Raw genomic sequence first — 22056 nt, 5'->3', positions numbered from 1 at the left:
AAGTATATGCATGCTCAGTCACTAAGTTATGTCCAACTCTTTGCAACCCCATGAACCTACCAGGCTCCTCTGTCCATGGGATTCTCCAGACAAGAATACTGGAGTGGGTTGCCATTTCCTTCTCCAGGGCATCTTCCTGACCCAGGGATTCAATCTGTGTCTCCTGCTTTGGCAGACGGACTCTTTACCAGTGAGCCACTGGGGAAGCCAGTTATAGTTGGAGGGATGTATATCGTAAACCTATGATAAAAGTAAAGGAAGTTGACACCACAGACTTAGGATCGCATATGGAGGAGAGAGGGGAGGGTTATGTGATTGGAGGAGATATATAGGGTTCTGGTTCTAGTGTATTTTTTGACCTGATTAGAATTACTGTTGTTCACTTTGTAATTGTTGAATTTTATATAAATTTTGATGCACCCTCTATTGGTGGTGGTTTAGTCACTAAGTCGTGTCCGACTTTTGGCGACTCCATGTTCTGTAGCCTGCCAGCCTCCTCTGTCCATGAGATTCTCCAGGCAAGAATACTGGAGTGGGTTGCCATTCCCTTCTCCAGGGGATCTTGCAGACCCAGGAATCAAACCCAGGTCTTCTTTACTGTAGGCAGATTCTTTTACTGACTGAGCTATGACGGAAGCCCTTTAATGTATTATGTCCAGTTTTTAAAAAACGTTTTTGTTTTCAAAGTGTCTAGGAAGAATAAGTATCTTTCAGAATTGGAAACAGTTATTAAAAATGGAAAAAAGGAGAACTTTTCACATTAAAAAAAGTTCTAAAATCTAGTTTAAGTTCCTTGGGACTTAAGACATCATTCCATAATTTTAAGCACTCATTTATTCTTTATGCTGGAGGTGACAAATTATCCATTCAGCCAGTGTTTATGGAGTTGCTTAGTTGTTTCACTGAAATGTGATTTAAGGTGGGTGATAATGTTGTGGATTGGTATAATTGATGAGCTCATCGTGCATTTTTAAACTATGTCTATATACCTTTTGAGTACTTTTAATTCCCTAGTTTCACTTCTAGGTGCTATGATTATTACTACTTTGGAATGGAATTTGACAGTTATCATTATAAAATTGAGTGTGTGTCAAAGAATATTTTCAGTTCTTGGTTGATGGTAGTTAAAAATACAATCTTATCTGACATGGGCTCTGGTAAACAGGCAGTATAGACTCCTGAATCCAAAATTCATTATCATCTAAAAATTCCAGAAAATACCAGTCCTCTGGGATTTTTATCAGTTTTTATTTCAGATTCCACATGATTTAAATGTTTATTTAAATATATTTACAATGAACAATATCCTGAGTCCTAGATTTCTTCATTCTGTGAACAAACACCAAAGATTATAGTGTGTATGTATGTATTAGGGCGTATATATTTTATATATATCTGCATTGTATATATAATTTCCATGGAGAATAAATGTTATTTTTATTATGTGTGAAATTTTAAAAGTTATTTTTTGCGGATGAAAGATTATAAGCAAAAAGAAATCTATTTAAAATTAGCTGCCTCTGCCTAATTTATAATCCTTTTTGAAATATGTTTCTGTTGTGTTTTAAAAAAAAACTGAGATATCTAGAAAAAAGTCTTAAACAGCATTTTCTTGCCTCCTCAGGTTTCTTTTTCCTGGTTTCTTATCTCCTTTTTGCTCTTCCCTTATTTTTGCTGTCTTCAGTTTTGCCAGCAGATTCAGTAAAGTAGACCAGAAAGTGAGAAGCAAATGTTCAGGGCCAGCCAAATAGTGTTTTATATACCCAGAATTCTAAAAGTGTTTTCTTTGAACTTGAAAGATAAGGTTGTGAATACTTTATAAGTAGAACAGTAGAACATGTGACTTTAAAGATCTTTGTTGGTGTATATGCCATTATTTGAGTCAGCTTTTCCAACTTTGGGATCTTTTCTGGTCTCAGTTGTGGAGGCATTAGCCAGACTTGCTTAGGAGACTTAGATGACTTAGGTAAGGAGACTATTAACTAATGACTCAAAGAATTGTGACAGTTTTTTTCATGAAGGCTCTTTGATTATAAAGAATAGGAATTCATTTAAAGTGGCTCTAACTAAAGAAGAATTTATTGGAAAAATATAGGCAGATGGCACCCAAGGCTGAAAGGAAGCACCTGGCTTCCTTAAGGCCTGAAGAGGAACTCTGTCTCAAAGTTTCCATGGTCCCTCATCTCTGCCACCATGGCTAGTTTGCCAGACGACTCTCCTGAAGGCACAGCTTATGGTCTTCATGTAAAACCAATTGATGTTCTAGGTTCTTATCCAATTAGCCATTTTTGTAACCAGAACATAATTCCCAAATTTTAAGAAACTTAAATTATGATACTGCTGATGCTTTCTCAGTAGGATAAAAGATTTAGTGAACTGTGAACCTTTGTCTCAGTGCTAACATAATTTTTTTTAACTGGGTTGATCCTCTGTAGACGACATAGAGTTTCTCTTATTTAAGCAAAGTATGACTTTTTATTTTTAGACTTCTTGGTTTATTCTTCAGCCTTCTTTGTTCAACATAAGATCCAAAATAAGAACTTTGGGCTGTTAGTTGATTATAGCTAAATGTACACTTAAAATGAGAGGTCTTCTTGCACTACCAGTTCCAATCTTTCGTATCCAAAAGCCCACTGGAGAGTCCCAGCAGCTTTCAGAGTCTAGGTTATTATTAGTTGAACTTACATATGAAATTACACGTATAAAATTGTATTTTTGTGGTTCAAATGCAGTCAGCTGTCAACAATTTCTGTGGATCAACCTAGTACAAATTAATGTCTCTGAGTTGCCTTATATTGTTGTTTAAATATAACAAATTCATAACTTTATGTTTTAGAAAACATCTGAAGTAACATCACATCATCCTGGTCTCTCCTTTGCAATGTGTTTTTTATTGTGCAAGTATTAATAAATACATATTTCATGTGTGTGTGGCACCTTGTCTAGATTCTGAAAATGTAAAGCAGTCTAGACTTCAGTCTTTGAATGTTCATACATTAGTTGAAGAATACAGAAAATATGCAGAAGATAAGTAAACACAATGTTGCATATGTTACATGAATACTCTAAAGAGTAAGTGCTCTTAAAATTTCAGCATATGAAGCAGTGGGGAAAGAAAGTTTCATGGAAAAAAGCAGTTCAAACTAGGCTACAGTGAGCTATAAGATAGTCATACAGATAAGAGAGAAGACAGGGTTTCAAGCAAGTGGGGTGACATCAGTGAGGGATTTTTATGACTGTAAGGAGGACAATAATTTTGACTACTCTGGCTGGGTCAGAAGTTTCAGGGAGCATAAAAATGGGAAAGGAAAGAAAGGTAGGCTTTTAGGTAACTTGCAGTTAGGCTAAGGAATTTTGATTTTGTACTTCACATTTGTTATTTCAGGAGGGATGTAAGATGTATAAAACTACTGGGGTTCAGGGAGAAAATAATAGGAATTATATTTTATCCCAAGATATGTTTGTTACTATTTTAAAAGATTGACAGTCATTCATGCTTATAATTTTTTCAATGTATGCATATATTGGGGGCTGTGCATGAAATATGTTTACAGGTGGGGTGGGATAATCTAAAAAGCTGAGAGAGTACTGCTTTTATATCACCGAGAGCCATCAAATATTTAAAACACGGGTGACAAATACAAAGTGATATGGAAGAGAACTGAATCTGTAACAATTTATAGGGAAAATTAGAAGAAAGAGAAGTGAAGGAAGGTATAGTAAGAGTCCAGATATAAAGCAGCACAGGCCTGCATGAGTCTGGTGGCAATAGAAATGGAATAAAATATCTACAAAATTTGGAATTCCATGTTAATGTGGGGAGAGAGCAAAGTGAACAGCGAGATTGCTTGCTGTGTTGACTGACTTCTAAGTCCAAAGAGGAGATCTATTGATACTTGATAAAAGATAATGAATTCCATCTTGATTAAATTGAAATAGTGATATTAGCCAAATATCCAAATGAAAATGTGCATTAGTCACTTGGGTGTATAGTTCTTCAAAGTTTCAGAACAGATTTGGAAGAAGGTATAAAATCATTACTTTCATCCAACTATAAAGTGAGCTTCAAGTTACTCTTCAATTCAATAAAACTGATTTAATTAATACCAAAACTAAAAAGAAAACATCCTCTTACTTGTAAGTTTAATTTGGGCATATCCTGTTTGGAAAGTTTAGATATGGTATAGGGATTCCTTCTCCCTGGAAATGCTTATAGGCAAAACACTTTTCTACTCTTTTCCCAATAGCTTGAATTTTACTTTGTGCCTCGTTAGCTTCAGATGGAGAAGGAACCCTGTTTCGAGACAGTCTGTGGTTTGCAGTTTTAGATGATTACACTCTTAATACTGTAGTATGAATAATAATTTCATTTATGAATTGTCACAAAAATTAAGGATTATTCTCCTTAATTTCTTGAATAAGAGAACTGAAATCTGATACTCCTTCTCTGATCATAATTATGTTAATTGTTGATACCATAATAAATTAATACAGGTTATTAATTAGATAATCAAGTATTTTCAAAAATTTTAACAGCACATTGTTTTTTCTTTTAAAAAATTAATACTTAGTCCAGTACTAAGTTCTAAAAAGACCAAGCTCTTTCCCCTGCATTTGGATCTGCTGTGAATCATGAGTCAAGGGTGATTTCACTCTTAAAACTGTTAAACAGGTTTTTTTGTTTTTTCTCCAGAAAAAGGTAAAATCATGGCTCTCGGCTATATAATGAACATGTCAAGAGTTTTACTTACTAATTTCTGAGGGAGCAGAAAAAATGTTGCAACTGGTTAAAGGTAAATCCAAAGGTAAAGCCAAAGACAAGTGCATAAGCCCATCTGGAAGCTTTTCAGGTGGTTCAGACAGTGAAGAATCCACCTGCAATGCAGGGGACCCATATTCAGTCCCTGGGCTGGGAAGATCCCCTGGAGAAGGGAATGACTACTTTCTTGCCTGGAGAATTCCAGTGGAGAGAGGAGTCTGGTGGGCTACAGTCGCAGAGTTGAACGCTACTGGGTGAGTAACACTCTCACTCATCAAGAAGGCAAAATGAATTTTCTTCATAGATGCAAAACTGACCTCTCTTCCTCAGTGAGAAAAGAGGTCAGTTGAGCCCTCCTGCAGACAGAATCTATTTGTATGTCTATAAACAGTAATTATTTGTATTACTCTCAGCTTTCTACAGATAAGCTTCTGATTCTGCAGAGTGGTAAAAGAGCTTGAAGACCAGCACGAACCACAGTGAATCAGATAACCTGGAAGGATGTGTCCTAATTGAATGTATTGCTTTAAATTAAGGACACTTAGCAATTATTTTTTCATCCATTTAAGAAATTTTTACATTCTGTCTTTATGTAACGAATATTGAAGGTAAATGTTTTCTAAGGGTATTCATTATTTAAAACCTACATAAAATTCCCCAACATCACAAAAAGAAAAGCTATTAAAATCATAATAGAATTTAACTTTGTTGTGACAAGTAGAAAGTTTGTTTTTTTAAAGGTGTTTAAGTGACACTCCAAAAGTAAAATGTCTGTCTTCTGTAGAAATGGACTGATGAAATTTGTAGGTACGCTAATTTTGTGATTTCATGTAAATAATGTTTCTAGTTAGACTCTTTAGATATATTTGGAACACCGATATAAAGACACAGCAGATTGTATCAAGACAGCTTAAATTGATTAATAATTTAATTTTTCATCACCCATTGAGCCCTTTAGCAATTCATAATCTATATTTCAGAATACAGTCATTTAAGAAAAGCAAATAGGATACATTAACTTAAGTGGTGTATACCCCTGAAATATCAAATTATTCCGGCACAATAGAGTCTTCCCCTTAAGTTTTGCCATAATGGCCTGAAAAATTGTCAATCACATGTACAAGAATAAAGTACTTTTAAAATCTTGCTTACTTAAGAATATGGAACATTATTATCTTCAGTAATAACTATAGAGAGTACACAGTGTTAATATTCTTGAATTTTCCCACTTAAAAGCAGACTCCCCCCTAATGGTGACCTTTCAGGTTGTGTTTTCTTCATTGAACAAGTGTTTTTATTGTGGCTAACTTGCAGCATGTAAGAAAGCTGAAGCTAGCCTGTTTCTTATATGCCTCACCTGGCCTTGTTAATAGATACCAGCATTCCACTTGTTAGTACCAGTGACACAGGAGAAATTTTTACTATTATGCTATGTGGTATTGATAAAGAAGACAGAAAAGGTCTTTTTATGGTAGTTGGATCCTCAAAACAACTCTTCATGCTCTAGTGATAAAACCCAAGTTGGATATCCAACAGAGGTACATGAGCTTATCTGTAGAGCTGATACAGCCTCTTGAATTCTCTCATCATGACAGGAACCCCATCTGAAGTGAAGGCTTGCAGAACTGGAGATACCAGAATGCTTTTCTTCCTCATTAGTACAAGTAGGATTAACCCTACTCTTGTAGGATAAAAGTGTGTGATTATTAAACAAAAACCATATTCCTTTTCTTCTGTAATTTGAAAATGTTCAGAGAGACACATTTGGGTGATTGTTGTTAGTAGAAGAGCAAGACTGTGAATTACCTAACCTTAAGATATAGGAATATGAGGGGAAAATATCTGGAGATTTCAGAGTAGAATAAATCAACTTCATGATAAAATCTGTATATAGGCATCTACTATACTTGTTCTCTTTCTATAGCTGTGTTGGTTATAAGAGTTCATTGTGTTTCAATATTCTGATTGTTAACATCTTCCTTGATGATAGCTCCTCCAAGTGTGGAGCTTTGGCAGGCAGAACTTGCTACTATGAATGGGCCAGGATATATCTTCACCTTTTAGTTACAAACAACAGGACTTATTTTATGACTATGTATACATAAAAGTTCAGTGATTACTTAGACCCACATATATAACTTAGAGCCTTGAGGCCAGTTTTGGGGAAATAGGTGTGGTGTATGCTGTCTGCTCATGTTTAGTGATGTGTTGTGGAAGTTTGAGGCATTGTGGGTGGGATTCCCAGTGCATGCCAAGAAATTTGAACAGCTAACATAGATATCCCAATGATTACTTCTGATTCTTTAAGCATCAAATTGAATAAAGTGAAATTTTAAAATAGACCAGATAAATTTTTAAAAAATTCTCATATCTTAATGTATTGTGTGTTTATCTTTTACTATTTTCAAGAAAAGAAGAATTAAAATAGCATTCACAGTTATTATAAATCATGTTTGAAAGGATACCAAGATCCATTATTATGAATTAATTTAAAATATACCTTAAATTAACATAAATAATCATTTACAGTACAAATGCATTCATCTAGTGTTAGTCTGTTGTTCCAATATTTCTTAGGCTAAGTTGGTAGGCCTACTTGGAAAAATTTTACATCTGAAAGTTTCTGTGGTTGGCTTGAAAATCAGCAAATCTAAAAGCTATCTAAGTTGTTGAGCTCAAAAATCTACTTTAAAAAAAACTCTACTTTATAAGACCCATGATGATTTTTTTAAAATTTAGACATTCTGGAAGTAAATTAATATTTTATAGATTATTAAGCCCTTGGTTTTAAGTGTATTCTTTTAACTAAACAAGTCATTTTGTGATGATTTAATTAGAAAAAATGCGATATGAAAAAAATAATAATAACTGTTCACTATATTTTTGTCCTAAAGTAAGAAAACAGAAAAATAATCAATATGGTCCAGGACATTCAAAAAATTCTCCAGAAAGCCAATTCAGTAGATTAAATTAATCCATGAAGGAGCTCTATAGAAAGAGCTAGCAAAGGGTGGGAAAGATCATGCTGAATTAGTTTTTATCACAGAATTTAAAGATTTGTGAAGTCACTAATACATACATTCTGTGTAGGAAAGAGTCATTGCTATCATACATAAATAAGTATTTGAGTTTTTATACTTTAGAGTTATGTAGGAAAATCAGTGTGCGTGCATGCTAAGTTGCCTCAGTCGTGTCCAACTCTTTGTGACCACATGGACTGTAGAACTCCAGGTTCCTCTGTCCATGGATCCTCCAGGGAATAATACTGGAAAGTGAAAGTCGCTCAGTCGTGTCCGACTCTTTGCAACCCCATGGATTCTATAGTCCGTGGAATTCTCCAGGCCAGAGTGCTGAAGTGGGTAGCCTTTCCCTTCTCCAGGGGATCTTCCCAACCCAGGGATCGAATCCAGGTCTCCTGCATTGCATGCAGATTCTTTACCAGCTGAGCCACAAGGGAAGCCCAAGAATACCGGAGTGGGTAGCCTATCCTTTCTCCATCGGATCTTCCTGACCCAGGGATTGAACCAGGATTCTCCTGCATTGCAGGCAGATTCTTTACCAACAGAGCTATGAGAGAAGCCCTAAGAATACTGGAGTGTGTTGCTATTTCCTCATCCAGGGGAATCTTCCTAACCCAGGAATTGAACCCACATCTCTTACATCTCCTGCATTGGCAGGAAAATCAAAGGATTTAAGAACAAATTAGGGATGAAATTATTGGGATATCATGTGTATTCTTTCTGGTGAATGGGATAAACTCTCAGGCAGAAAGGAATGTCGGTAGATGAAGTAATGTTCATAAAGATGCTGCAATAACTTCTCAAAATATCATTTTGATATATTTATATTTTGGGATCTCATTGATCCTATCAGACATGTTGATCAGGCTGTAATCAGATTTAGATTGTAACTATCAGAGCAGTGAGTAATTTAGTATTCTCTAGGAAGTTTGGAAAGGAAGAATCCAAATATGGAAATACTCCTTTTCTCTTCATGTATAATGGGAACATAATTTTGCGTATGTATAAGGATTACCTTATTTGAAGAATTACAGTACACTTGTGATCATTTAAAACCATTTCAGTGGCTCTTGTATTACTCAGTTCATTCAGTCTGTGCTCTCTTACTTAATTTTTACAAAAAAGACTCATGGCAAGTTAGTATCATTTGTGTGTGAATTTTCCAATTGTATTTCAGACTTTAAGAAAAAAAGGCCTTAATGGTTGTGAGAGCCCTGATGCTGACGATTACTTTGAGCACAGTCCACTCTCGGAGGACAGATTCAGCAAACTAAATGAAGATAGTGATTTTATTTTCAAACGAGGCCCTGTAAGTACTTTTACTTTACCTCTACTTTTTATTTGTTGATCCTTTTTGTTAACTTCATTATTTAGGCTCTGAACAAGAAGGAACACAGAGGGTGCGACAGCCCAGACCCTGATACTTCCTATGTGCTAACTCCACATACAGAAGAAAAATATAAAAAAATTAATGAGGAATTTGATAATATGATGCGGAATCATAAAATCGCAGTGAGTACTAAAGTATGGTTTGTGCTTTTATCTTGTGCATGAAGAGACTGACCACACCTCTTGTTTGTTTTCACAGTGGGTAATGACAGCATTAAGTAGAAGGGGGGGTGGGTATTAATTTCTTTTGGATTTATAGAACTTCAAGATAAAATTGCAGAAATCTTAACAGTAGTACATCTTCAGTGTCTTAAATGTAGAAGTGAAGAGAAAACATCCTAATCCGGGCTCTGCTACTATCTCCTTACTTTTGAATAGGGCATCTAAACAGCCTAGATTCCAATTTTCTCATCTGTAAAGTGAATGAATTGGCTCACATAATTTTTTAAGGTCCCTTCCAGCTTTAAATTCCCATGATTTTAAATATAAGGATGCATTTGAGACTTCCCTCTCCCTCTGATGACTTTTAAAATATTATATGGACTTAAGTAGATTTTGAGACTATAAAATATAAAATGGCTACATTTTATTATATAATTTGGTGCTTCAAAATTATTTTTAATCATTTTATATAGTTGCTATAATAGTAGCTTACTGTTTGACTCTTTGTAAGTGTCCCAAAACAACTTGTTGACAGTAACTCCAAATTCCTGTTCTTTTCTTGCACTGTAGGTGTTAAGGAAGAGCGCCTAGACCTGATTTTAATTTAAGGAAGCAGTGTTCTTAAACTGGTTTCAAAACAAATAGTTACTTTAAAAATTTTCCATGCTCACACATCTAATGGTAAAATAGTGCTTTTTTGATAGTTCAAAGAGTTCTTACTGAAGCTCCATTGGCAAGAGTTGCTTAAGACAATTAATCTTGATCTAATTTTTCTAACACTATATACGCATTGTAGGCTTCATGAATAAATTGGTGCCACTGCTATTTATTTCACTACCAGAGTTAATTCTCTTAAAACTATGCCCTAAAGTATGTATTATGGATTATTTCTTCAAAATAGCCTGAAGAAGCCCATGGACAACAGATTTAAGGAGATATTTTTGTGGTAATACCCTTCTTAAGAAACATAGCAACAGAAAAAATAAAGTAAAATTCCTTTTGACCTCATATGGATGTTGGTGACCTTGCAGATAACGTTAAGCTGCAAAACCATTTATAAATAAAATTGCTTTAGCTTTAAAAATTTTTTATCATGTATCTATTGTTCTGTATCTTTTAATGAGTTATAATTTTCTTCCTGAAATAAACTTATCGAATAAAGTACTTAATTATTTATACTCTTTCAACTTTGAATTATCAGTGTTACCTTAATTTGGAAATTACTGTTTTAAAATGTAGGGAGAGGAAAGTTTTTTATTTTCTCTCAAATTATAAAGAGGATTGTTACATTTATCATGGTTAACAAGTATATTATAAGTGGCCTATGGAGGAAATGAAAGAGGAAAATAGAAAATACTGTTCTTAAGGGACCATGGTTTATTTTGGAGGGAAATAAAATAACATAACTTTGTAATTTAATCTTTATACATTTAAAGATAACTTGTCAGTAGTTAATTTTGCTTAAGTTTTTTTTCTTTTTTTGCATTTTTATTACACTCGTTGCATTGTTATATATACATATATAAAATTTGGCCTTTTTTTTTTTTAGTTTTGTCCATTAAGAAGGTTAGTGAATTAAATCAGACCAGGGCAGATTTGATGTATGAAGTTTATAATATGTGTACATCCTTTCTCTCTTTTGTTACATTTGGAATCTCCCAACTGAAGTGTAATGTTACTAAACTGATTTGCATTTATGTAAGTGCTAATTTATGCTTTCTTGGTAACAATGATGTATTTATAATATCTTAATTTGGACAGCACATCTTTAATATCAGGTTTTGGCCTTTCATTTTCATCTCTATGAATATTTGAAATATATAATGTACATATTATACTAGCATATATGTATTACTGTATAAAAATTGAAATTGAAAATGTTCATGTTAAACATTCTCATATAATTGTAAAGAAAATAACTTAAACCTGCAAATATATTTTAAGAACTTACCTCCATCCTCTTTTAGTAATTGGTGTTACCTTACCAAATTAAAGTGCATAAATTATTAAATTTAATTAGATGAAAATGAAACTAACAGTTTTCTCTTCCTTGTTCTTTATTTACAGCCCGGTTTGCCACCTCAGAATTTCTCAATGTCTGTCACAGTCCCTGTGACCAGCCCCAGTGCTTTGTCCTACACTAACCCAGGGAGTTCACTTGTGTCCCCATCTTTGGCAGCCAGCTCAGCATTAGCAGATACAAGCATGCTCTCTCCACCTCAAGCCACATTACATAGAAATGTATCCCCTGGAGCTCCTCAGAGACCACCAAGTACTGGCAGTGCAGGTATGTACTGATACTTATTCTTCTGATTGTTTAAAAGAATGAAAAAATTAATTGCTAATATGAACAGTTTCTTATTCTGCTACTTTTAATGTTGTTGCTTTGATGAGCAAGAGTCACTACTACATAATTGCCCCCATTTTAAAGTATTTTTTTTTTTGAAAGTCTGTGGCTGTAGCATTTTACAGGTATTGTGGAACGAATAGAGAACCTGCCTATTTTGGAAAATAAGCTTTCCATATCATGGGGACGCCAAACCTAGACAGGCAGAAAATTTATTTAGGATATCATAAAGATTAAAAATTGATTCTGATCCAGTTGTGTTAAAAAAATAAATGGAGAGATAGACTCACTTAGAAGGAGAGCATTTTCTGCATCCACCTCTGCCTGATTTGTTCATTAACTCAGAAACTTGAGGTGCATTTACTGCATCTCTGTGTATAATGCAATTATCTCCTCTCCCATTATTCCTAGATTTTATAGCACTCCATTAGCACTGCCTCCATTCTTGTCAATATGTACTTATTTGGTATCGAGTCAGAAGACGGCAGACATATCCAGAGCTTGATAGATGAGTGCCTATATATTAGACTACATCATAATGCTGAGTTAAGACTGGGCTAGTTTTTATTTTCATGTTTTTTAGGAATGAAGTGAGGGTACCTCTGGTCAATTCATTCTCATTCAGATAAGGAGAATCAATTCACATTCACTCCTTGCCCTCTCTCCTGTCTCTGTAATGTTGTTAGGTGGGATGTTGAGCACTTCAGACCTCACAGTGCCAAATGGAGCTGGAAGCAGCCCAGTGGGTGAGTGAATTCCTACTGCTTCACTTTGTTGGCATCTGTCTTATCTGAGATAAAAGGAATACTGTCCCTCAAACAAGGGTTTCTACAAAGTGAAGAAGAAAATATGGGATAAATGACTAGAGTAGACCATGACACTTTATGATTTGTTTAGTTATTGCTTTCACTAATACTTAAGAGTTTTTGATAGCCCTGTGTTATTCCTCATACCTTGGCCTTACATTCACTTATTCATTCAATAAATATTTATTGAATGCCTCCTTCATAGCAGACATTGTTCTTTTCTAAAGACTAAATTGCCTTAATACAGTTTTTACATTAAGATAATTTCTTAAGGAGAAGCTTTCTGTGTCACCTGTCCCTACCAAAATCAGACTGTTAGCAGACCGCTGTATTTTACAATTGTGTGAAATGTTTTCAGGGAGATTGCCATAGGAAGAAATAGTGGGCCTAATTAAGAAGTCTGTCTTCAAAGGATCGTCACATGTGGAGCATTCACGTTTTGTCGTGGTTGCTGCCAGATTGACTCTTTTGCTTTGGAACCCCTTCCAAGATGACTTGCAGTTTAAAAATTTCATAAATGTGTCTGCCCAGCCCTGAAATCCTGGTAAAGATAGATTATGATCTTAACATTACAGAAACATGGCATATATGTCATAGAGCCACAGGAATAACTATTATTTTGGGTTACCATCAGATTTAGTTGTGTTGGTCTCTTCATCTAGGATAATCCCAGTTACCTTCATTTTTATCTGAAAGCAAGGGAAGGAATTCCCTTCCTCTTTTAGGTATTGTGTGTTCAGAGAGACATCTGAAAACAGATCACTTAAAGGAAAAATTCCCTATTACATATGTTCAACCCACTTATTCCAAAAATGTGAGGAGCTGCTTCCCTTGTGACTCAGCTGGTAAAGAATCCGCCTGCAATGTGGGAGACCTGGGTTCCACCCCTGGGTTGGGAAGATCCTCTGGAGAACAGAAAGGCTACCCACTCCAGCATTCTGGCCTGGAGAATTCCATGGACTGTGTAGTCCATGGGGTTGCAAAGAGTCGGACACGACTGAGCAGCTTCTACTTTTCTGCCTTAAGAAAATTTTGATGATTGAATAACTTAATTTAAAATGATGAGAAAGAAAGAAACAGACATTATTTAATGAGAGTTACAGAACATATAGTGACCTAAAGTAGGAATAAATGCCTAATTGTTTCTGCCTCTGTATTAATTGCTGTTTTAATGGACTCAAATATATAGAACCTGTTGTAGGATCTTTTTTAACAGATAATTAAATGTGGAGAAATTCATAAAGGTCTTACCAATTATACATTAGGACTGCTATCTTTGTAACTGTATTTCCTAATATTTATAGTTTCTTTTCAACTCTATTTTAGTTCTTTACATGCCCATATACTCTTTTTATATTGCATTTTCCTATGTGCTTTTATTCTCCCAACACTATGCATCTTGTTCTCCTCTCGACTTTTCCAGCCTGCTTAAGGCTAGAATCAATAATTTCTATTTTGTTTAATATTAATTTTGACTAGTTCTTAGTTTTAGTTCCAAAATTATTTTTATTTCATAACTATATGAAGATTTCTAATGTGTTTTCCCTTTGCCTTTTTTTTTCCTCTCATCCTCTGACTTGATAAACATTGTTCTCCTTCCTATCAAATAAGTCTTTTAATTCTCTTCTTGCTTTATTTTTGGTTTTTGTACTGTCCATACTTCCCTAAAGCTTTTTCTCTGTTCTTTCTTATCTGCCATGCAACTATAAATCTAGACTTTGCTGCTCAGTTTTCTGTGTTCCATTTGATGATTTCAGACTCAGATTTTGTCATCGTCTTAATTTGACCTTTTACATATTACCTAATCCTGTTACTTTTATTTCTTTTTTAAATTCATGTTTCTTTTGTAAGCTTCCTCCCCTAGTTTCTAGACCCTCGGGTTTGGAGGGTCACATTAGTCACACTCTTCAAATTATGGCACGTCATCTCAGCATCTCTCAGTATGCTGTTCACTTATCCTTTTATTCCATTCCTGTTCCCTTCCTCCTCTCCCACCCGCAGTCCCCACTCATAGGCAACTGTTTTAATATGTTTAGTGCTAATAGTGTTAATTAATCATATTAATGATGATGGTTAGTGAACATGAATTTTTTTTAATTTAAAATTTAAGTATTAAGATATTTTAACTGCTTAGTGAGTTACTTGAAAGTCTTATTTCTGTTACTACACAGTAATACAGTATAACCTCAGTTTTATGACACATCAAGATTGAATGTCTTGATTCCTCACTGGTTCATACTCTTATATACCTATTTTACCTGTGCTAGGTGTATTTCTACTTTTTCTACTTGTTTGCTTTATATCCTAAGTGATGTTTTTGTTGTAACTGCTTATTAATATGTACCACCTTAGAATTCAGATTCAACTAAGTAGACACATTGCATCACTTAATCCAGATACCAAATGGAAGTTATTATTTTTGTGCAGTACTTATAGCATACATGTTTCTTGCTGTAAATCACCCCCCGCCCCAATAAATGGTCTCTCACAGGTATTGTAGAAGTAGTGTTAATTTTTGTGAAGAAGAGTCAGAAGATATACTTTAGCCTATTTTCAGCAATGATGCCATTTTGGTTTAGTAGTTTGGAAAAATAGTTTAAACTCAATTTTATCCCCAAAATCTTTTTAATGTAAAGATTAAACATTTTAAATTCCCATAGAAATTAAGAAGAAAGTATATTAAAAATTGTGGATATGATTTCTCATCTACATTTTTCAAAGTATGTTTCTTGGAACTACGTGAAAAGAATTATTTATCTATATGAGTGGCAAACCTTGTACTAAGTAAAACTAAACAGGTTCTTTACTGTAGGACTTGTCAGAGCCTTTACAATGCTAACCTGTTTAGCATTTTTACTAATGCTTTAAACTATGGTTATTCAAAGTGATATTACAGTAGAACCCTTTTTTTTTTTCCTAATGAAAAATCATCTTGCAGAATTCAGTTCAGTCACTCAGTCATGTCCAGCACTTTGTGACCCCATGGACTGCAGCCAGTCAGGCTTCCCTGTCCATCACCAACCCCCAGAGCTTGCTCAAACTCGTCTCCATCAAGTCAGTGATGCCATCCAACCATCTCATCCTGTGTCATCTCCTTCTCCTCCTGCCTTCAGTCTTTCCCAGCATCAGGGTGTTTTCCAATGAGTCAGTTCTTTGCATCAGGTGGCCACAGTATTAGAGTTTCAGCTTCAGCATCAGTCCTTCCAGTGAATATTCAGGACTGATTTCCTTTAGGACGGACTGATTGAATCTCCTTGCAGTCCAAGGGACTCTCAAGAGTCTTCTCCAGCACCGCAGTTCAAGAGCATCAATTCTCCCAACACTCAGCTTTCTTTATAGTCCACCTCTCACATCTGTACATGACTACTGGAAAAACCAAAGCTTTGATTAGACGGACCTTTGTTGGCAAAGTAATGTCTCTGCTTTTTAATATGCTGTCTAGGTTGGTCATAGCTTTTCTTCCAAGGAGTAAGCGTCTTTTAATTTCATGGCTGCAGTCACCATCTGCAGTGATTTTGGAGCCCCCCAAAATAAAGTCAGCCACTGTTTCCACAGTTTCCCTGTCTTATTTGCCATGAAGTGATGGGACCAGATGCCATGATCTTGTTTTCTGAATGTTGAGCTTTAAGCCAACTTTTTCACTCTCCTCTTTCACTTTCATCAAGAGGCTCTTTAGTTCTTCACTTTCTGCCATGAGGGTGGTGTCATCTGCATATCTGAGGTTATTGATATTTCTCCCAGCAATCTTGATTCCAGCTTGTGCTTCATCCAGCCCAGCATTTCTTATGATATACTCTGCATATAAGTTAAATAAGCAGGCTGACAGTATACAGCCTTGCTGCTGCTGCTAAGTCACTTCAGTCATGTCTGACTCTGTGCGACCCCATAGATGGCAGCCCACCAGGTTCCCCCATCCCTGGGATTCTCCAGGCAAGAACACTGGAGTGGGTTGCCATTTCCTTCCCCAATGCGTGAAAGTGAAGTTGCTCAGTCGTGTGTAACTCGTAACGACCCCATGGACCGCAGCCTACCAGGCTCCTCTGTCCATGAGTTTTTCTAGACAAGAGTACTGGACTGGCTTGCCATTTCCTTCTCTGATACAGCCTTGATGTACTCCTTTTCCTATTTGGAACACGTCTGTTGTTCCATGTCCAGTTCTAACTGTTGCTTCCTGACCTGCATACAGATTCCTCAAGAGGCAGGTCAGGTGGTCTGGTATTCCCATCTCTTTAGGAATATCACTGTTGTGATCCACACAGTCAAAGTCTTTTGCATAGTCAATGAAGCAGAAGTAGTTTTTTTTTTTTTTGGAGTTTCCTTGCCTTTTTTATGACCCAGAGGATGTTAGCAATTTGATCTCTAGTTCCTCTGCCTTTTCTAAATTCAGCTTACACATCTGGAAGTTCTCTGTTCATGTCCTGTTGAAACTTAGCTTGAAGTTTGAGCATAATCTCACTGGCATTTGAAATGAGTGCAATTATATGGTAATTTGAACATTCTTTGGCATTGCCTTTCTTTGGGATTGGGATGAAAGCTGACGTTTTCCAGTCCTGTGGAACTGCTGAGTTTTCCACATTTGCTGGCATACTGAGTGCAGCACTTTAACAGCATCATCTTTTAGGATTTGAAATAACTCAGCTGGAATTCCATCACCTCCACTAGCTTTGGTTGTAGTAATGCTTCCTAAGGCCCACTTGATGTCACAGTCCTGTATAGCCAGCTCTAGGTGAGTGATCATGCCATTGTGGTTACCTTAGTCATTAAGGTGTATCATTTTTTTGTATCATTATTTTTGTATTCATTATTCTGTGTGTTTTTGCCACCTCTTCTTAATCTCTTCTGTTAGGTCCTTGTTGTTTTTATCCTTTATTGTGCCCATCTTGCATGAAATATTCCTTGGTATCTCCAATTTTCTTAAAGAGATCTATAGTCTTTTCAATTCTACTGTTTTCCTCTATTTCTTTGCATTATTCACTTAAGAAGACTTTCTTATCTCTTCTTGCTATTCTCCGGAACTCTGCATTCAGTTGGGTATATCTTTCCCTTTCTGCATTGTCTTTTGCTGCTCTTCTTTTCTTTCTCTTCTTTTCTTAGCTCCCAGACAACTACTTTGCCATCATGCATTTCTTTTTCTTGGGGATGGTTTTGGTCATGACCTGTACAGTGTTACAAATCTCTGTCAATAGTTCTTCAGGCACTCTGTCTACTAGATCTAGTCCCTTGAATCTGTTCATCACCTTCACTGTATAACAGATTTGATTTAAGTCATACCTGAGTGGGCTAGCTGTTTTCCCTGCTTTCTTCAGCTTGAGCCTGAACTTTGCAATAAGGAGCTGATTATCTGAGCCAGAGTCAGCTCCAGGTTTTGTTTTTGCCGACTGTATAGAGCTTCTCCATCTTCGGCTGTAAAGAATATAATCAATCTGATTTTTATACCGACCATCTGGTGATGTCCATGTGTGGAGTCATCTCTTGTGTTTTGGATGAGAGTGTTTGCTATGACCAGTGTGTGCTGTTGGCAAAACTCTGTTAGCTTTTGCTCAGCTTCATTTTGTATTCCAAGGCCAAATTTGCCTGTTACTCCAGGCATCTCTCGACTCTCTACATTTGCATTGCAGTCCCCTATGATGAAAAGGACATTTTTGTTGTTTTTGTTGTTAATTCTAGGAGGTCTTGTGGGTTTTTATAGAATCGTTCAACTTCATCTTCGACATCAGTGATTGGGGCATAGACTTGATTACTGTGATATTGAGTGGTTTGCCTTGGAAACGAATTGAGATCATTTTGTCATTTTGGGTACCTGTAGAATAATAAAAAAAATAAAATACCCTCCCAGACTTTATTATTTCTGCTTAACATGCAAGCAAATTACTAACTAAAAGCACAGTTAGGAGCATACAAAATAAATGAAAGCCTGCATTAAAAATGGACAATAGAACCAACTTATTAGAAACTCCAGGGTTTGGGATTAGTAGACACAAACTTTGACTTTAACATAGCAATGTTTATTGTATCAAGGAAATAAAAAGTAGATTAAGAATTTTGTCCGATAACTGGCATCTTTAAAAATGAACATTTAGAAGTAAAAAATGTAATAGTGTTTAAAACTTATTAAGTGGGTTTTGTAAGAGAGTTAGTAAAAGCAAAAGGGAGAATTTAGTGAATTAAAAGATAAGGCAGGAACAGTATTCAGAATTTTTGAGATTAAAGGATGGATAATTCAAAAGAAGATTAAGACCTACAAGGTATAGCGAGAAGTTGTAACATCGTTAAAATTGGAGTCCCAGTAGGCAAAAAGAGAGAAGATTGGCCAGAAGCAGTATTTGAACAGATAATCACTGAGAGTTTTCCAAACCTGACAAACACATCAAGCCACAGATTTCAGAAGGCTTATAAAACCCATGTGAGATATAGATAAAATTGTGCTTTAAGAGAAATCTGTCTTTTAAAACAGAAGGCTGGAAAACCCTGAGCTAAATAAGCCTGTATCTCTGTAGGAACAAGTTAAAGAAGATTAGAAGTAAGTTATAAAGATAAGAGCAGAAGTTATTGAAGTGTTATATTTGTATCAATGTTCAATTCAGAATATATTCTAATTTCTATTTTCTAATTTCCATTATAACCTCTTTTTTGATCTATGGTTATTAAAAGTGAATTTCCTAATTCCAAATGCGTGGCATTTTGTAGTTATCTTCGGGCATTGTTTTCTAGCTGAACTGTTTTTTTACCAGAGTACTTACCTCCATATGATTAAATTCTCTGAAATTTATATACTTGTGTGTGTAACTCAGCATGTGGTCAAATTTGGTTCTTTACACACAAAATGACATTTTTTGTTTTTATACAAAAAGAATGTAAACATTGAAAAGAATATTTATTCTATACTGTAAGCAGAGATTATACATGTCACTTGTTTAACCAAATGTTTTATACTTAAAATATGCAATAACTTATTGTATTTGTCCACATTTAGAGACTTACAGTAGACCAGTTCCAGGTGGTTTCACTTTACCTTTAAACTCCCATCAGTTTTAGTGATCCTGTCATTTTCAAATGCATAATACATTTTCAGGTGAACCCCCCATTTGCCTTAGTCTTATTTTAACTTTTTTGGAGTCTTCTGTCTGTTTCTAAAAGCTGGAAGGCTTCAGGCCCATGTCCTATTGAAAGGAGAAGCATCCTTGAACTTTTTAAGTGTTGAATAAACTCTGAATAGTCATTGAAAGGACTGATGCTGAAGCTGAAGCTCCAGTATTTTGGCCACCTGATGGCAAAGGGCCAATTCATTGGAAAAGACCTTGATGCTGGAAAAGATTGAGAGCATAAGGAGAAGTGGGTGGCAGAGGAATGAGATGGTTGGAGGGATCACTCACCCAATGGACATGAGTTTGAGCAAACTCCAGGAGATAGTGAAGGATAGGAAAGCCTGGCGTGCTGCAGTCCATGGGGTCACTAAGAGTGGGATATCACTTAGTGACTGAACACAACAACAAAACTCAGGATACGGAGAGACTTGCTAAATAGGAAACCAGAGAAAGCCTAACTGTTTTAGAAATACACTTTGCTGTTAAAAATAATTATAATCTCGTCTGTTGAGATACTTAAAACTATAAGAGAATGTGATTGTATAGTAGTATACGAGACAATTGTATAGTAGTTATACTATTAATTGTATTGTATTCAGTTCAGTTCAGTCGCTCAGTCATGTCCGACTCTTTGCAACCCCATGAATCACAGCATGCCAGGCCTCCCTCCTCCTCCATTATATAGTACTATTAATTGTATTGTATAGTAGTTATACTATTAATTCTGAAGTTTCGAGAGAAGAAAAGTTCACACATTCACACTCACAAAGATTTGGCAGCCTTTTGAGTCTGAGTGTTACTGTCTGCATGTGGCAGCTGATAGGCAGCTTAATCTTAAAATCATGAAGCGAGTCAGTATAAAGATAGGCCAACAACAGCCAAGGATGGCAAAGTGGAAAGCTGGAAAGACTGTGGGTCCTCCATGTTGAGCTTTGAAGGCACGGAGCCTGCAGCCACTTGCCCCAAGTCATCTTATGTGAGAGAATAGATTTTTCCCATTCTAAAGAGAGAAAGGAAATAGGAGATAGAGACACAGGCGTAGAGAGCAAATCTGGGGATACCAAGGGGCAGGAGGTTTGGCTTGGGATTAACACATGTACACTGTTGATACTGTGTATAAAATGGAAGACTAATGAGAACATCCTGTAGGGCACAGGAACTCTACTTAATGTACCGTGGTGACCTGAAGGGGAAGGAAATCTAAAAAGGAGGGACTTGTATGTATAGCGGGTTCATTTTGCTCTACAGTAGAAACTAACACATTGTAAAGCAACTATACTCCAATAAAAATTTAAAAGAGAAGAAGATAAAGTACAAGTCACATGTAATATTTGATAAAAAGATAAGTGTTTAGTGTACTTAAATGTGCAGTGCGAAAAAGAAGCCCAACTAGTATTTTTAAAATTGAAAAGGATGTTCATTGTTGATAATAATCATAAATTCAAATGAAAATGAAAACAAAAATCCCCACTTAGTAATTGCCAACTGTTGCCACTTTTTACTGTGACATAGAAAGCTGATGAAGGTGGGTAAAGCTGATGATCTGTTATGTGTTTGTAGCATTGCAAATTAGTAACAGTCATTTTGGAAAGTTATTGACAAAATGTTTCAGTAGTCATAAAAACACCTGTTTTCCTCTAAGATGTGTAAGAAATGTGTAAGTTATCACATTTCTAAGAATCTCTCCTAAAGAAATCAATCAGATTATGCAGAGGTTCCTTGCAACTTTATTTCTAGTAGGGAATAACAGGAAAATATCAACATATTCAACATACGAAAATTAAGTAAAGTTTTCAACTCAGTTCCTTTTTAGTTGTGATTTAAAACTATGCCAAAAATATATACATGGAAAGGAGAAGAAACCTAAAATGATTATAATAGTTAGAATAGTGGGAATGTGTGTTTTCCCTCGTTTTTTCTAGTTTTTGAACTTTGTTGTTCTTGTTGAGTTGCTGAGTCCTGTCCAACTCTTTGCAACCCCATGAACTGCAGCACACCACCCTTCCTTGTCCTTCACTATCTATTGGAGTTTGCTCAAACTGATGTCCATTGAGTCAATGATACCATCCAACCATCTCATCCTCTGTCGCCCTCTTCTCCTATTGCCCTCAGTCTTTCCTAGCATCAGGGTCTTTTCCATTGAGTCAGCTCTTTGCATCAGGTAGCCAAAGTATTGGAGTTTCAGCATCAGCACCAGTCCTTCCAATCAATGTTCAGTGTTGATTTCCTTTAGGATTGACTGGTTTGATCTCCTTGCAGTCCAAGGGAGGACTTGCAAGAGTCTTCTCCAACACCACAATTCAGAAACATCAATTCCTTGGCACTTAGCCTTCTTTATGATCTACCTGTACATGACTACTGGAAAAAGCATAGCTTTAACTGTACGGACCTTTGTCAGCAAAGTGACGTCTCTGCATTTTAACATGCTGTTTGTTGTCTGGGTTTCGGAGAAGGCAATGGCACCCTACTCCAGTACTCTTGCCTGGAA

General features: G+C 35.8%; 1 protein-coding gene across 17 annotated transcripts in view; it reads left to right on the top strand.

Annotated features, from left to right (window-relative positions):
- The window catches only part of MEF2A (myocyte enhancer factor 2A), a 204659-nt gene that overhangs the window by 150876 nt on the left and 31727 nt on the right, over positions 1 to 22056 (top strand). For 9 of the 17 annotated variants that reach the window (XM_043434332.1, XM_043434346.1, XM_043434347.1 and 6 more), the window contains 3 exons: positions 9154 to 9303; positions 11398 to 11617; positions 12364 to 12423. In XM_043434332.1, coding sequence (XP_043290267.1) covers positions 9154 to 9303; positions 11398 to 11617; positions 12364 to 12423 — 430 coding nt within the window. Of the gene's footprint in view, positions 1 to 8956; positions 9089 to 9153; positions 9304 to 11397; positions 11618 to 12363; positions 12424 to 22056 lie in introns of all 17 variants that reach the window. The other 8 variants (XM_043434339.1, XM_043434338.1, XM_043434345.1 and 5 more) reach the window with 2 other exon arrangements.

The sequence above is a fragment of the Cervus canadensis genome, chromosome 17 (genome assembly GCF_019320065.1).
Source record: "Cervus canadensis isolate Bull #8, Minnesota chromosome 17, ASM1932006v1, whole genome shotgun sequence".
Classification (NCBI taxonomy): domain Eukaryota; kingdom Metazoa; phylum Chordata; class Mammalia; order Artiodactyla; family Cervidae; genus Cervus; species Cervus canadensis.
Note: the sequence above shows the minus strand (reverse complement) of the source record. Positions and strands in the feature narration are given on the sequence as shown.